Source organism: Protomyctophum bolini, assembly GCF_963924005.1.
Source record: "Protomyctophum bolini genome assembly, chromosome: 23".
NCBI classification, from domain to species: Eukaryota; Metazoa; Chordata; class Actinopteri; order Myctophiformes; family Myctophidae; genus Protomyctophum; species Protomyctophum bolini.
In genome coordinates, this window is record NC_137884.1 from 19447246 (window position 1) to 19463727 (window position 16482).

At 44.2% G+C, this 16482-nt stretch overlaps 1 protein-coding gene across 2 annotated transcripts; it reads left to right on the plus strand.

Annotated features, from left to right (window-relative positions):
- The first annotated feature begins 469 nt into the window (after nt 1-469).
- On the plus strand, nt 470-16018 carry usp44 (ubiquitin specific peptidase 44). Of its 2 annotated transcripts, XM_080757545.1 has the most exons (6): nt 470-549; nt 3449-5196; nt 8867-9065; nt 9231-9336; nt 11551-11795; nt 12567-16018. In XM_080757545.1, the coding sequence occupies exons 2-6, from the start codon at nt 3586-3588 to the stop codon at nt 12689-12691; spliced, it is 2286 nt and encodes a 761-aa protein (XP_080613671.1). In that variant the 5' UTR covers nt 470-549; nt 3449-3585; the 3' UTR covers nt 12692-16018. The 2 variants fall into 2 exon arrangements, 1 of the variants encoding a protein (XP_080613671.1); XR_013963581.1 differs by lacking the exon at nt 9231-9336 and having other exon boundaries at nt 12567-12704.
- The last annotated feature ends 464 nt before the right edge of the window (nt 16019-16482 follow it).

Genomic DNA, 16482 nt, shown 5'->3' on the forward strand with positions numbered 1-16482 from the left:
AAAAACTGTTACTTTGTGGACCATGAAAAGCACAAGACTATTGTTTACATCAGGGTCCACCATTTCCTATACTACACCACACTACTCATACATACTACTATGCTGTACAGTCAGTAGCCTACTGTATTTATTATTTACTACAGTAAAGTTCCATGTGATGTAGCCTACTGTATTTATTATTTACTACTACAGTAAAGTTCCATGTGATGTAGGCTACTTAGTGTGCAAATGTGCAATAAACCCATTGCCTTCCTTGCACTTGCACTGCAGTATGTTTGTTACAGTAAACTATGCTGCCTATAATACACTGTTATTATACTATAATACAAAGTTGTTTAGGTTTGCATAAAATGCTTCAGGGGAGGGAAACCAACGTCATTATGTATTTATTAACATAATAAAGGAACCACACAACACAACCTCTCAGCACAACATCAACAACAACGTCACTGAACGAGGACGCGCTCGAGCCAACACCACGCGACAAGGACCGACAAGATGGCGATCATTTCACGAACAGAGGAGTAAATGCCGTGAAGGATAGGCTAGGTATGGTATATGTTTTTTTTTCAATGCTTCATTTTGTATTTACAACACGTTCCTTAAATGTATCGTGCGAGTGGCTTGTTCTTTTTTTTCTAAACACACTTGTGTGTTAATTTATCAGGAGTATTACCTCGCCAGTACAAGAACTTGTCAGGATTACCGTAGTTAGCTTAGCCTGCAGCTAGGCTAATGTTAGCAACAAGGACGTGCTAATCTCTTGCCATATATGTTCATGTCACACTCCTATATATATTTTTTTTAAAGCGTCTGTTTTTGAAAAGTGAGTTACAATTTAGAGTCAACGTAGGTAACTATGCAGTGAGTTAAACTGCGCGTGACATTATGTTTAATATTCAGGTGTCAAGTGTGTTTGAATCTTGGTTTGAATCCTCAATTACAGGCTAGCTGCCTTAATGACAAGTTTTCTGTTTACGTAGTAGTTACACCATTTAGCGGACACATTGCAATTTTGATGTTTTTTTTATTTGCGCAACTGAGAGCCCATGCTTGGTGACTGAGGAGTGTCTGAGTGAGGATCTTGTCCAGCCTCGTACCCACCATTACAGTCACAAGGACACCCTGGGCAAAGGCGCGATCACTGGCTGATAAGATTCTAGGAATGTGGAAATCCTGAAATTAGTCAATTTACATGCACTGTATTAGTGATTTCAAATACATTTTGATAAGCATTTGGCCACGGACCCCCATTTGATACGATGTTTTACCTCGGGGACCCCAATCTACAAATGATCATGTGAACAAATTGAACCAAATGGACTCTTATATATAAGAGTAGGTAAATTTGCTCAATGTATTTCCATTTGTACAAACTGAGTTACAGACCAGTAAGGGTCCATTTGGTTCCCGATTATCAACCACTTAGCTGGGCCTGGGACCCCCCCAGGACCCCTGGTCACCCCGGACCAAAGTGGACTGTGACATTGACACACTTGACAAAACAAACTGCAATCAAAGCAGACCATAGACCATAATGGAAACAAATCTGTGACATTGTTGTCACCTTTTTAATAATTGTCACCTTTGTGTTATGTGCTCTTGTTAAACTCACTAAATTAAATCACTTTCAGTCTTGGCCTGGGAAATACATGTTTTACACATGTATGATGATGTGTATTTAAAAGCTATCATGATGAGGATAATCTCAGTAGTGTAATCTATTGAGATAGTTGTGACAGACATTACAATGCGACTGTACCACATTACTTACTTACTTAGGCCTTTTTGTATTCCTTTCGGAACATAGACCATTGATGAGTACCACATTGCTCTCTAGTAATCAGCCTTTACTTTACTTCACTTACTTTATTTGTTTATTTGGACAGGACAATGCATATTAATGGACGTAAATACACCGGATATAGCACAGTTGCTAATTTTCAACTCGATGTGAAACAAAATAAATGATTGTTTCCTCCATTTGGCTTGTTGTGATATGATCTAGTTATCAAATTACAAACGTCTAGTTATTTGCTGGGGCTGGACTTGGGCCCGTCAGAGGAATGACGATTTATTTATAACACAGAAGCAGCAGTCTGGAATGGCAACACATACTCGTAAACACACCCACAACTGTGCAGTGTGCATTATGCCCACCTGCATTAGCCAAAATGCTTTTGCTCACACACACATCATGTATTGCTGTTGATAGTGATTTTACTGTGACACACTGTGGTTGCAGCGCTGTGAAAGATAAATCATTCTGACTGGAGATTTCTGAATGTAGGAGCCGCCCTCAACCTGGCTTCCTTGCCTACATGTCTCACCATCTATCAACACTTTCTCTTGTTATCTGGACCATTTTATAGCTGTGTCTTATCCTCCCCTCATAATACCCTTCTAAACTCTCTGCAAAGGTAGTCCAGTACACAAACAAAAGGAACTCAGCCCTCTTTTTAATGGCCAAGTTTAAGTACTCTTTATGTGTTTTTTTGGTGGCATGCAGTAAAGGCCATCAGGCTCGGGAGTCGAACCCGCGGCACACTGCCAGCCAAGGTGCCTGAACCACTGAGCCACAGCCCAGGCCAAGCTTAAGTACTCCTGGGGGTGGTGGTGGGGGTTAACTTGATAGGGTTCAGTCCACTGAAGGACCCCTAGTTTCTCAGCTGTAGTGCCACATAAATTGTAGAAGGGATAAAAAGGAGATACTGATAATAATAATAAGATTATACTGCTACTAGTACTCTTCAGGGACAGAAAAGCCCAGAACTGCTCTCATGATAATGCTTTAGTTTTGTGTGTGCAATGTGCATGCATTTTGTAAAGAGTAAAGTCTGAATGTGTCTCTGTTGATAACTTCACGCAACACCCTGGCATACATGTATCACACTGCCCACAAACCAAGATCACGGTTTACTGTTGGTGGAACAGCTCTTGTGAAACTCATCGTACATCATTATCGCCTACTTGTCTTCTTACTGACAGTTGAGAGTTGAAAGCCTCATATATATATATATATATATATATATATATATATATATATCAATGTTTGTGTTACGCAATGTCTGTGTTTACTGTTTACACTATGATGTAAAATTGTCCATTCATTGTCAATGGAAATGTAATGTTTGTAAAAGTTTGTGCACACACACTAAACTAAAGGATGGACAATAACATAGGAGGGGCTCCTCAAAAACCCTATGAATCAATATGAGTTCTGTTATAACGAAGTAGTCTGTCTGCCCAAATCATTATTTAGACTTTTTTATGGGCTTATATATATTTACAGCCTGTGAAACTAAAATAGCATAATTACATTTTCATTTATATAATCTGTTAACTTGTAATACATTTTGAGTCACTTAAAAAAGACTCAAGTCCCTGTTCCATTCCTTAACAATGAAATCACATTGTCTAACCCATACCCCTCTCTCTCTCTCTCTAGATAAAGCCATGCCTCGGTAGGATCCACTTTCTTAGCTCGCCATGGTCCCCATGGTGATCTGAAGCCACTGTGAAACGTGGACACTCAAACCTGGTCACTTATTGACTGAACTGTTGGCTAGGCAGGCGTGTGTGTAAATGGACAGGTGTAAACATGTGGGCCGGCTGCGGCTGGCCCCAGACCACTCCATTCTCAACCCGCAGAAGTGGCACTGTGCAGACTGCAACACCACAGAGTCTGTATGGGCATGCTTAGGCTGTGCACACGTGGCGTGTGGGCGCTACATCGAGGAACATGCCCTGCAACACTTCCACCAACAGCGCCACCCGCTGGCCATTGAGGTCAACGAACTGTATGTTTTCTGCTACTTGTGTGATGAATATGTACTCAACGACAACGCCACTGGTGACCTCAAGCTGCTTCGCAGTACACTCGCTGCCATTCAAAGCCAACACTACGAAGTCACCACCCGCAGTGGGCGCATCCTCCGCTCTGCGAGTGCTGCCGCGGACACCACCATGCCCTGTGGCGCGGGTGAACTGCAACTGCGGGACGAGGATAGGATGTTCACTGCCCTATGGCATCGGCGTAGATCACTTATGGGTCGCGTCTTCCACTGCTGGTTCGGACTCACCGAGGGCGGGAAGAAAAGGGAGGAAGTGGAGGAGCGGAAAAAGGAACTGATGGAGAGGAAGCACGCTCAGCACGCTTTGAAGAGGCAGCAGCAGCACAATTTTGAGAGTGCCCCTCCAAGGAAAAGCCGGCGGTTGTGCCGGAAGAGCGAGAAGGCTGCCGAAGCACTAGCGGCAGCTGCTTCGGCAGGTCAAAGAAGTGTTCGCCTTGCTTCGCGTCAGGCAGGTATTAAAGATACATGCCTGACGCGCAGCAAGGCGAACACTTCTTTGACCACATGCAGACCCAGAACTCAAAAACCAGCTCCGCCTCCTACTCCCACTCCGAAGAAAGTGGGACGACCCAGAACGGCCCAAATCCCCACTCCGAAGACTCGCACCCCTTCCTCCTCCACCGCTAAATCCAAGGTCAGAACCTCCTCAGCACTCCCCCGTACTGCCCCTACCCCAACACCTGTCCGCCGCAAGCCAAGCACCAAACAGGGTGACTCGCCCGTAAAGCGGAATCCCACGGTCACTCCTGGTGTGACGGGTTTGAGGAACCTGGGTAACACCTGCTACATGAACTCCATCCTGCAGGTGCTCAGCCACTTGCACGTCTTCAGGGAGAGCTTCCTGCGCCTGGACCTGACCCAGGCACTGGAGCTGCTGGCTTCTACTGTCCACGGCCAACTGACGGGGAAAGCCTCTTCCCAGTCTCCCATGGCTCAACGGAAGGGGCTCCAGGCCAGCTCAGGCTCTGGGGCTGGGCTAAGTGGGGGGGCCTCACGGGCTCGCAGCATGGAGCTGATCCAATCCAAAGAGCCCAGTTCCAAGCACATTTCACTGTGCCACGAACTGCACACCTTGTTCCAAGTGATGTGGTCGGGCAAGTGGGCGCTGGTATCGCCTTTTGCCATGCTCCATTCTGTGTGGCAGCTGATTCCCGCTTTCCGAGGCTACGCCCAGCAGGACGCCCAGGAGTTCCTGTGCGAGCTGCTGGACAAGGTGCAGCATGAACTGGAGAGCACCGGTAAGCACACGCCCACCGCAGGAGTGCCCCAGACGCAGAAACGACTCATCAGGCAGGTTCTCAGTGTTGTCAACACCATCTTCCATGGCCAGCTACTCAGCCAGGTATGATAAAACACATACTGTAGGCTCTCTAGTCTCTACCATTACTGTGGAATCCTTAGTGCTGTCTGGCTTGTTCAACACACACGCACACACACACACACACACACACACGCACACACGCACACACCATATCTGCCTACCAACACAATTCAATTTCAATTCAAGGGCTTTATTGGCATGAGAAAACATATGTTTACATTGCCAAAGCAAACACACTCAACATAGCATATTATGAGTGCTTCTTGATTGTATTTCCTGCCTGAATTTGCTCTGTTGCTGAATTGACTGTCAATTAATAACATTTTTAGTGAAGCTCAATCATGCCAGGTAGTGTGCTGGGATTTTGGGAGTAAGGCTGCCTGCCATCACCAGTTTTGAAGCCTCTGTGTAATTTGTAGTTATTTGTTTTTACTAGTAGGTCTTGTAAATAGATTAAAAATAAAATCATGGTCTGAAAACATTGTTTGTAGTTGTGTACACATTTATAAACCAGTGGAAGTCAAATTATTATAGTCTAAATGAGGACTGTGGGCCCTGTGAATGAAGAGAGGACAAGAGACTTAGTGTCTACTGTGAGAGGCTGAGTGCAAAACACTCACACCTGCTTCCACTGAATAAGTGGCTGTGTGTGCTTACTGTGCTTGTGTTTCAGCGGTATATATATGAGCCCTGTGCTTAGGGCATCATGGCATTGACTCGGCTGCTTTTGGGTTTGCCATCCCTAACAATGATGATCATCATAGCCCTTTCCTTTTCACTGCTATTTTATAGAGTTGTCCCGATACCATTTTTTTCAGTACTTCATTTTTAGTACGCCAATACCAAGTACCTATACGATTACGAGTACTTTATATTTTTGTTGAGTAACCACTTATTTAACCCCCTTTTTCTCATCTATGAAGATGTATCTTTGATCTACCCTTGTCAGTTGTCATTTAGGCTGTTTTTGGCGATTTGCTGCAGTGTTGGGTGGGTCAGATTGGCTGCCGTTGCATTCGTTCAGCCTAGTGTCAATTGGATGTTTTTGTACTCAGGTCAGAGTACTTAAGGGTGGTATCGGCCCGAGTACCCGATATCGGTATCGGAACGACACAACTATTTTATATAAAATTGCAAGTCTGGGAGGGAAACGGAATGAGACATTAACAATGTGTCCTCCCTGCCCAATCTGTAGCTATCAATTTACTATGTGTGCAATTTGTGGACGAAGCCACCCAATTAGCTGCACTATACAAGCCGATTGTGCTTAGGTGGGTCTTAGGCTAAATCGCGTATTTTGATCGAACTTTATTGACACATTACAAGTAACATGGGTGAAATTCTTGTTTGTGCAGGCTCATCATTGCAGTTAAAAGAAAAACAAAGTGCATAGTACATGGGCGCGGCCAGGGCTTGACGCTTAGCATTTTTCCAAGTAGCACGTGTGCGCCTAAAATCTAGTAGCACACAAATTATTTTAGGAGCACGATGAAAAATGATGTATTTTTAAGGGGCGCTAGCCCCTCCTATATACAGCCTTTGTCCCCACACATCTCAAAATGAGCCATTGACGATCAACAGAGAAATTACGTCAAAATTCTGCTAAATATGACATAAATTAAACGCCATTGACATTGAAGGGAAAATGTATGTCATATGTAAACGAGCAAATCAGCTAATCAATCACAGGCAACAGGCATTCTGATTGGCCAGTATGAGATGATATCTGATGATGTATGATGACAAGAGCGCCCCTCACTTAACATGGGTGTGATTTTTCTTTAATGAAGTGATGAGGTAGGGGTGGAAATAATATGTCAAAATATTATATCACTATCTTTTCAGCAATTATCACAAAATAGTGATATTCATCATATCATTGTTATGTTTGTTTTCATATAATATATATGATCAATTTGTTTTATGCTAATACTTTGTAGATGGACGATAGTAGCTCTGTTCCATTCCATACCTCTAATACGTGCAACATATTAGAGCTATGGACCAGAGCTAGATAGATAATATGTTGCTCATGGATGGATAGACAGGCTATCCGTTTTTATCCTGCTGTTCTATCATGTTAGTGTGACATTCAGACAGTGCAGAGGCTGCTCGATGGTGAATTAGTATTGTAACATTCTCCTTGGCTTTGACTGACTGACTGATATTAATACGGTAATCCAGCCAGTTCGGTCATTCACATTATCATTTACGCTGGGCACACGCTTTTGTAAGCAAACGCTAAACAAGGGTTGTTTTTGATAAACATCAATCCGTCCACTCCATGTGTGTGCGCGCGCGTGCGTGCACGGCTGCACGCTGTTTCACCCGCGTTTGGTTAAAAGTAAGATACGTTTGAACTTTGAACATTACAAACAAACTTTGCAAATAACGTGTCGGAGTCCAAGCAATTCCTTCTGAATCTGTGCTATCATGCTAATGCTATCCCGTTGAGTTCGCTCTGACTTCTTTTCTGTCTGCCGTAGACAGGGAAGATCACGGAGCAGCAACACAGGGAGGGGAGGTGCGGTGGGAGCAAAGGGGACAGATCTTCAAATGAACGTTGTTAGCTTGTAGCTCTTCTCTTTTTGGCGAACGACACCGCCGTTCAGAAATATAAATTTAGGTATAGAACCACGACTATAGAATGTACACTTGCTGTAGACAGAGACTTGTCTTTATCACGATTGAATGGTCAAATCCTGTAGTCGCACCTGTGCTACAAATTGAATTTTACAACTCGCACAGTGATATTTTTAGTCGCAAATGCGAGTACCTAGTCGCACTGTCGAGCCCTGGGCGCGGCAGTGGCTTTAACAGGCTATGGCTGGGGTGATGGACGTCCCTGATAATGTTTTCAGCCGTAGCCACACGTCTCTCTTGTATTTCCTGGAGCGGGGGAAGCTCCCCTCCCACGATGCGCTGTGCTGTTCGCACCACCCCTAAACGGCTATAGTGTAGATTCTGTCTGAACACAAACATTAAATGCCGTTGACAATTAATTGAGAATTTGCATCATACTGTATGTGTCTGAACAAATCGGCTGGGTTGTGTGTCGGTGGCACCCCTTGGCCAATTGGGGACCACCATTCTTGATTATTCTACACATCTGTCTTGCATAATGACCAAAGACGTTGCACAGTATTTTGTCCCAAAGGGGCTTCGGTAAAAAGGCGAACAAGCCTAAGACCCAGCGTGCATACTCTGAGTCTGCTCTGGATATTTTTTAATCCGATTATGGTAAGTCTCCTAGCAAGTAGCAACCTAGTATCATTCATACGTTGGCAAAGAGCGGCATCTATCGTAAACCACTGAAAAGACCATAGGACGCAATATTGCGTGCTTGGCAGTCGAGCGTTTGATTTGATGAAAACTAATATGACGTGCTTACGGTGCTTGGCGGTTAACGTGTTTTACTTTTGTTTTGGGGCTTTTCAAATGTCTTTCTTTATTGATGGGTAATAGACTCACAGGAGATTCAAGATTCAACCCATTTTGACCTGGGAACGATTCTACAAATGTCTTCTAAATCCTGACAGTTTTCAGTTTTCTTTCTATGTCAGTGGTTTTCAAACTGTTTCATGTCAAGGACCCCCAGAATTACCCGGAACGGGTTAGAAATGGTAAGGCTACTACACTGTCTCTCCAGGCGACTTCTCATCTCTCTTTCTTGTGTACATCCATGATCCAGGTGACGTGCATGGCATGTGACCATCGCTCCAACACTGTGGAGTCCTTCTGGGACCTGTCCCTGGAGTTTCCAGAGCGCTACCACAGTAACAGCAGGGAGTCGGCCGCGCAGATGTCGTGCAAGCTGACGGAGATGCTGGCCAAGTTCACGGAGACGGAAGCCTTGGAAGGCAGCATCTATGCCTGTGACGAGTGCAACGGTGAGTTGAACACACAAGGACGTGCACACACACACACACACGCGCGCACAGACCGACTGATGCATTTTCTCTCAATAGAAACTACCTCAGATTGCAATAAGTGTTGAGAGTGTCAAGACTTGGAAATTGTGAATTAATTGATAATGTTTCCTCCTGATTGTGCAGCCAAGCGCAGAAGGCTGTCCTCCAAAGTAATCTTGACCGAAGCAAAGAAACAGCTGATGGTGCACAAACTGCCTCAGGTCCTCCGTCTGCACCTTAAACGCTTCAGGTATGCCAACATTACACCAAAGCCTGTGATCCTATTGAGGAGTTCATTTTGATATGAGTCATCAATATATCATAAAAAAGGCTGACCTAGTGACACAAAAGAGAGCAACACTTTGATATTCATGTATTTCAATGGAAGGATGTGCCTATTAGTGCTTGACCACGTGGCAGAGTGGTGCGACACAGCCAGTGTTTTTTGTTACAGCGGAAGTGGTAGAAAAAGTATAGGACATGGGGGCGATTGGGTAGCCACCATGGAGAGTAGGGATTTGAATCTTTGCGGTGCGTCTGGCTCGGCCAGGCGTGCATACGAACACAATTGGGAGGGAAGCCAGTCGAGGTCAAGGCTCAGTCGCAAACCCCTACAGTTTGGTCATGTTGCATGTACAGTGGGGCTCTGAACTGAGAACAATAGAGTTTACATACATGCGTTACGTGCTCCAGGTTTTTATGGTCTGAATACATCAGATTATTTCTTGACACTTTGGCAATACTGTCTACATTCATGTCAAAAACATAATGGAGTTGGTACAGATGCTGGTTAGCAAATCACAATTTTACAGCATTGCAGGACAAAATCACTCACCTTTAAATTACCCCCAACATCGACCTGTTCACTCACCTCAATTCAGAGAAAACACCTCCAAAGATCGCACTTCTAATGGAAGTGGACGGTGGGGGGGAAACATTTCATTGACGGACCACAGCGGAAGCGAGCGTTGCCTACTACTTGGTAGATATTAGTGAGACCATTCTGAATCAATAAAACACCCAATCACGTCAACGGCAGGAATCAACGACACTAGGAAGAATTATGTCATTAAGTGTTTTTTATTTTCTTTATTATACAGACTACATTTTAGTCGTATCAATTGATTCTTCCCCACACAGGCACATACACTTGTGTGCTGTTGTACCTACAGTATCCCACTGACTCACCTGCCAGTGAGGATCCCCTCATCGGGAGGACGAAGAGCTTTCATCCTACTCCTCCCGCCCAACATCTCACCCTCCTCGCCTGGCTTCCCCTATCCCAAACACTGGCCAGTTGTTCCTTTAAGCCCTAACCACACCAAAGGGGTCACCATTCAACTCCTTGGGTCCAAACGGTTGCAAGGAGTTAACGCTAAAACCGTCTCGCCCCTTTGGTGTGGTTTGAGCCATTGAATTCCATGCGTTTAATCACTAGGGACGACGCGCGTCAACAGGACATATCACGCCGCAGGGACAACTCTAAAACCGACAAAGCCGGATGCACCATGATGGATTCGAACCTACAAGATCCGCAGTGGTGTGCAGGCATCTTACAGTGGTCAAGATGCCTGCACCACCCGAGCGCTTATTTTACTGAATGTTTATGTAAATATTAAAAGAACGATGGAAGTAGAGCTGGACGGTTATAGCTAAAATAATAATCACGATTATTTGGGTCCATATTGAATTCTGTCTAACATCAGGGTATGTTTTGAATGTTTACAATGGGATCTTGGGGATGAATAGTTGCTGAACCCCCTTTAGTGTTGGAGTTATCGAAATCAGTATTGAAACCGAAATTCTATTAATCACGCAGCACTAGATGGAATACTGCTCTCTGTCTTATGTCTTTATAAATTAAAGATGTATTATTTTGCGCTACCAGTATGGATGCTTCGTACGTCAACATATATGTCAACATTGAAGCAAACCAATGCTGATATGGTTTATCATCTGCCGAAGATAAAAAATAGTCCTGCAAGTTAACTCCATAGACTGCATCGCTGCCCGAAAAGAACAGATCTACCAGCTATATTTGCCTTGCAATTCAACGTGTTGATGGCTTGTAGATTTGCTGTTTTCAAGCAAGCAACACCATTGTGCAAGTATAAATTAAATTATTATTTATGTTAAATAAATAATTTAATTGGAATGTGCAAGGAAACGTCTGTAAATAATAATTTGGAAATGTCTTAATCATGATCTTGCTGTACAAAACCTCAGTATTGCCCATGTGCCGTTTTGCCTGGAGGCGGTCCACAGGGCCACCGTGACTCTGCGACACCAGACTATTTTGAGCGCAAAAAATATATGAATGTATTGGCCACCATTGCCACTGCTTCATCCTAGGGGAAACACTGGTATTGCTGTGATGGCCTAATGAACCACCTCAAGGTGATCTGAGGTAGCAAGTAAAGCACACGGATAAACAGCTGCCGCTTGTTTTTGTGGTTGGTTACAGGTGGTCTGGACGGAACCACCGAGAGAAGATCGGTGTACATGTCCGCTTTGACCAGCTTCTCAACATGGAGCCTTACTGCTGCCGTGAGGCCCGTGACCCCTCCTCACCCAAAAGTGGTACTAGCAGCCCCACGGATTCGCTGAGGCCCAAACACTTTATGTACGAACTCTCCGCAGTGGTGATGCATCATGGGAAGGGCTTTGGTTCTGGCCACTATACTGCCTACTGCCGTAACACAGAGGGGGGTGAGTACGTTCATTCATTGTTGTTGCTCTTGATGGTTTGTGTAATATGTTTTTTGGTCTGTATTTTTCCTTTTCCGCTTAAATTTAGTGCTGCAGTGATGTAAATAGGTTTTCAATGTAATGGGTCGTGCGCACTACAGCTGGTGGCAGCAGTAGTGAGTTCCTCCTCTAACTTCCCATTTGGACTCTCTCGGGCAGAGACGATGTGCTCCGAACCATTTCTGATCAGAGCAATATGCGTCCGCTAAAGGCGGAAACGACACGAGACTGATGACATTGAAGCTGTGCCACAGCGCAAATGTAAACGCAACCTAACGAGACTACAACTCGAAGTTATTATGGAGATTTTTGTCCCACTGCTTCCGGACCGGTTCATCGTTTCTGCTTGAGAGAGCCCGCAGATGCAGGCAGGAGGAGGGAACTTGTGAACTCGATACTGCCACAATGTGGCCGAGTCAGGTTACGTGGGACCCAGGGGTGGTCTTTTAGATGGGTCCCAGGGGCATTTTATGAAGTCATATTTTGTCGTCCTATAACACAATCTTCAATTTCACATTCTTAACGCAGATATTCAACACGAAATCTTTGCCAGAGCATGCAGGGGGGGGATTTGAATTAAAATTTGGCCATGTTTGTGCATCCCTAAATATAATATCCATCATTCTGTGGAGCTCTAAGTTATGTATTGCCCAGCCCCACTTGATCTTCAACTGTCTTAATTGCAGATGAGTGCATTTAAAGTTTAAATGTATCTTCTCGATTCTCTTGCAGGCTTCTGGGTTCACTGTAATGACTCTAAGATGAACGTGTGCTCTGTGGAGGAGGTGTGCCGTGCCCAGGCTTACATCCTCTTCTACACACAACGTGTCACTCAGGACAAAGACAGGCCTCCGTAGGACCACAGTCTACTGACCGCCTCCTCTCCTTGCTGTATCTTGGCAACCCAGTGAGCACCACCTCGCTTGCTCGTGACTCCTCCCTCCATTTCTTTGGGCATTTTATATCCTGGGAGGATTTTTAATTTTTTTAATTTTATTTAATTTTTTCATGGGGGGGGGGGGGGGGGGGGGGGGGGCAAACCTTAGGACTCCATTTAAACATGCAGTTCTGCTTTGCGAACTGTTGTATATGGTGTTTATATGTTGGTGTTTGTTATTATGGTAAATAATGGTGAAAAAATTGTTTGATAGTGTAAAGCTGTATTTTATAAAGAGAGTATCAGCGACGGTGTTTCAGTAGCAGCCAACAGACTTTGGCCAGGTGTGATAATGTACAGGTGTCCTCTATCCAGTAATGGAGGTGTATTCGTAGCATTAAACATCCCGATCACAAACCGGTGCATGGCCAACGGGCTGTCGAATTCATATTGTATGGAAAAAGACAAAATGACAATACTATGAATGGCGGTATGAGGTTAGTGCCTCTTTAAGTGTAAATACTGTTAATCAGTTTTAATCAAGTGAACATGTTCTCAGTCACTTTAGTTTGGCAACGCCAGACTGGATGTAGATGTAATTTACTATGGCCGAGTGTAGAAGTGGTCTCCCTGTGCCATAGACATTAGTGGGTGATGGCTATAGCTTGCCCTCTGTTGGGCTATTGCTGTAAGAGCTATCATGATATCCCATCCGTCTATATATCCACTAAATCAAGGGTCTTCAACAGAGGGTCCAGGACCCCTAGGGGGTCCTCAGAGTTGCTACAGGGGGTTTGTCAAATCTTTGTTTTTTGAGGGGTGCTAGCCCCTCCTATATTCAGCTATTAGTGTAGATTTTCATCTTACACAATGGATGGAGAATTTATGTCTTGTGTCTGAGCAAATCGACATGTTGCAACATGATGTACGATGATCACCCCTCACTTCACACGGGTGTGATTCACATTTTTTAACATTAACCACTTGAACCCTAGCATTGCTATTCTGAGGGGAACATTAGCCGAAAATAGCTGATCTACAAGCTCACAACACCTTGGGCATTGTGAGCTTGTAAATCAGCTATTTTTGGCTAATATTTTCAGATGTGAAAAAGAAAAGAAGAAAAAAGAATTACACAACCCTGATGATTTTGAGTTCATGAAGCTAACTTTAACTTTAACTAGTTTAATCTGCAACACAATTTTATACTAGTGGGGGTCCCTGCTTCATCTCCCTCAGCTAAGGGGTCCTTGACCTGAAAAACGTTGAAGACCCCCACACTAAATGACTGTAGTAGGTAGCATTTCTGCTCCGACCCAGCAGTGTTTGCCCACTCCTTCCCCCTCTCTAGTACTGTCTGGTCTGTCAGTTAACATTTTGCGATTTGTTACTGACCTCAAGCCAAAGCAAAGGGGAAATAATTGGAATTGCTCTTCAGTTTTTCCCCTAATGTTTTAACTTGTGCTGGGAGTGCTTTGTTTGTTTTATTTTCCATCCTCGACTGGTGGATGAAAAAATGTTTTAAACATTTCCAAAGGGATCTTTTTCTTTTTTAATGCTGCCACCTTATCTTCCTCAGAATGTAACAAATGTAATGTTTTTTCTTACCAGAGGTTGGGTATATTCATGATCTCTTAACGGAGACTAGTGTTCTAGAAAAGTGCCCTTGTTGTTGTAAAAGTAAATCTATTTTTGTAGTTCGTTTTTCTTTTTTTACTCTGAGAAGTTTTCATATCAGTTCATAATGGTGGTAAGCTGCACACAGTCCCACCTAGGCTAGGATTTAGAGTGAATGTATTTTTATACAATCTTTTCCCAGGGTTGTCCCCCCAGACAGACCCCCCCCCCCCCCCCACACACACACACACACACACACACACACACACTCTTTTATGCCTTTATTGATAGGATGAAAGTAGACTGACAAAAAATGGGAAGACAGATGGGGGTGGGGGGGGGAAAGAAAGACACTCAGTAAGGGCCATCGGGAGTCGAGCCCACGGCACGCTGTCAGGCTGGCTCAGCAGCCTAGGTGCCCAGACGGTTGAGCTAACCGTCCGGGGGCCCCCCCTACATTTTCTCCTCTAGTTATTTAGTTATTGCCAATTCCCCATGTGTACATCGGCCCCTGTTGCCTCCAACCTCCTCGCTGTTGGGCAGAGGAGGGCGTAGACTACCAGCCTGGGTGTCACTGATAAACATAGAGTTGCCAGTCACGTCTTTTCACTTGATGGCAATGAAGAATGTAATGTATAGAACCATCACCCTAGAGCAGTGGTTCCAAAAGTGGGGTCTGGGGATCCCCACGGGTCCTTGCGGGAGTTCCAGGGAGTCCCCAACTAAATGGTAGTTAGAAACCAAATGAACCCTAATGGGTCTGTAACTCAGAGTGTACAAATGGAGTTGGACCCCTTAGTTAAATTGGGGAGGGGGGACCGTAGCCTCATTCAGGTCAAACCGAGGGTCCTTGAAATGAAAATGGCCATGGGTGGCATATATTGTCTAATGGGGGGTCCACAGGCTAACGAGTGTCAATTTGGGGGTCTTTGACATGAAAAAGTTTGGCCCTAGAGATGCCCTCCTGGCTGAATTGGCTGACCAGCAGGGATCAATAGTGCAGTGAAGAGGACACACTCCCTCACTGGTTTCCTCACCAGTGAAAACTTGCCAGTTGTGTTGAAATGCCCGGCAAACCCGGAGGCATTTCTGCCAGCAGGTCTCTGCGGTAGTGGGTGTCCTAGAGTCGTTTTTGTTTTTAAATAAAAGAAGCCAGTTTTAATGGTTTTTATATTATTTTTATACTGGGTGGTCCACGGTGGTGGGTGTCCCAGAGGTTTTAAAGTATTAGAAAAGACTATTTTGTCCTCACTGAATATTCAAACTCACCAGCAGTTTTGACAGGACTTGACAAGAGATTTCAAAGTTTTCCCTTGTGTGTAACTTTGTGTACCAGTGAATGTGTGTGCATACTGTATTTGGTTCTGTGCACCCCTTTAAGTAAACTAGCCAGACGGATATAACAAGATTACTTGTTACATGTTTGTGTGATAATGGTTATCTCCATAATGGAGAAAAGTGTAGAAAAAAAATGCTTCACTGCCTCAGTCTGGTTCTTTTGGTTTATCTACCAGAGGGGAATTCAAAGCACATTTCATGTTTTCCCCTGTTGTCGGACATTGTGACATAGTGTATGTTCATGTTCATTACAAAATGTATGGAAGTGATACTATGCAAATTGTTACCTCAAAAATTTCTAGAGAGAATTACCTCAATAAAAATGAGAATATTTTTTCATTTTTCTAAGAAAGTGCTGTGTATTTTCTTATTTCAAGATAATGCAAGTTGTGGACCAACCTAATGAAATATGGCACTGCAACTGCCCTTTAACAGACAAAAATATACATACATTACTTAGTACTGCACTTTATGCTGCTAGTTTGTAGGGCAGCAACGATCTCCACTCGTCTGTTCTGGACCAGTGTCTATAGAACCCCAGATGTGATACAGCCTAGGGACTTCAGCTCTCCTTCTTGACTTGGCCTAAAGATGAAATGCCACGATTCCCCCCCTCCCCTAAAACACGATCATCAGGTACTGTAATTATACTAGCCTGGGCAGCATTCCATTTCGGGTTCATGATCCGGTCCTCAGCGGATGGTAGCTTTCGCCACGTTGTCATCTGGCAGGAAACCAAAAGGCTGATTCAGTACTATGAATGGGTACTTCTTATTCCGCCTTGTGGTTTCCTGTCTGATGACTACAAATCAGTGA

Coding starts and splice junctions, on each gene's coding strand:
- usp44 (XM_080757545.1), top strand. CDS start 3,586: ATGGACAGGTGTAAACATGTGGGCCGGCTGCGGCTGGCCCCAGACCAC. Junction 5,197..8,866: donor ATGGCCAGCTACTCAGCCAG/GTATGATAAAAC, acceptor TCCATGATCCAG/GTGACGTGCATGGCATGTGA. Junction 9,066..9,230: donor TGCCTGTGACGAGTGCAACG/GTGAGTTGAACA, acceptor CTGATTGTGCAG/CCAAGCGCAGAAGGCTGTCC.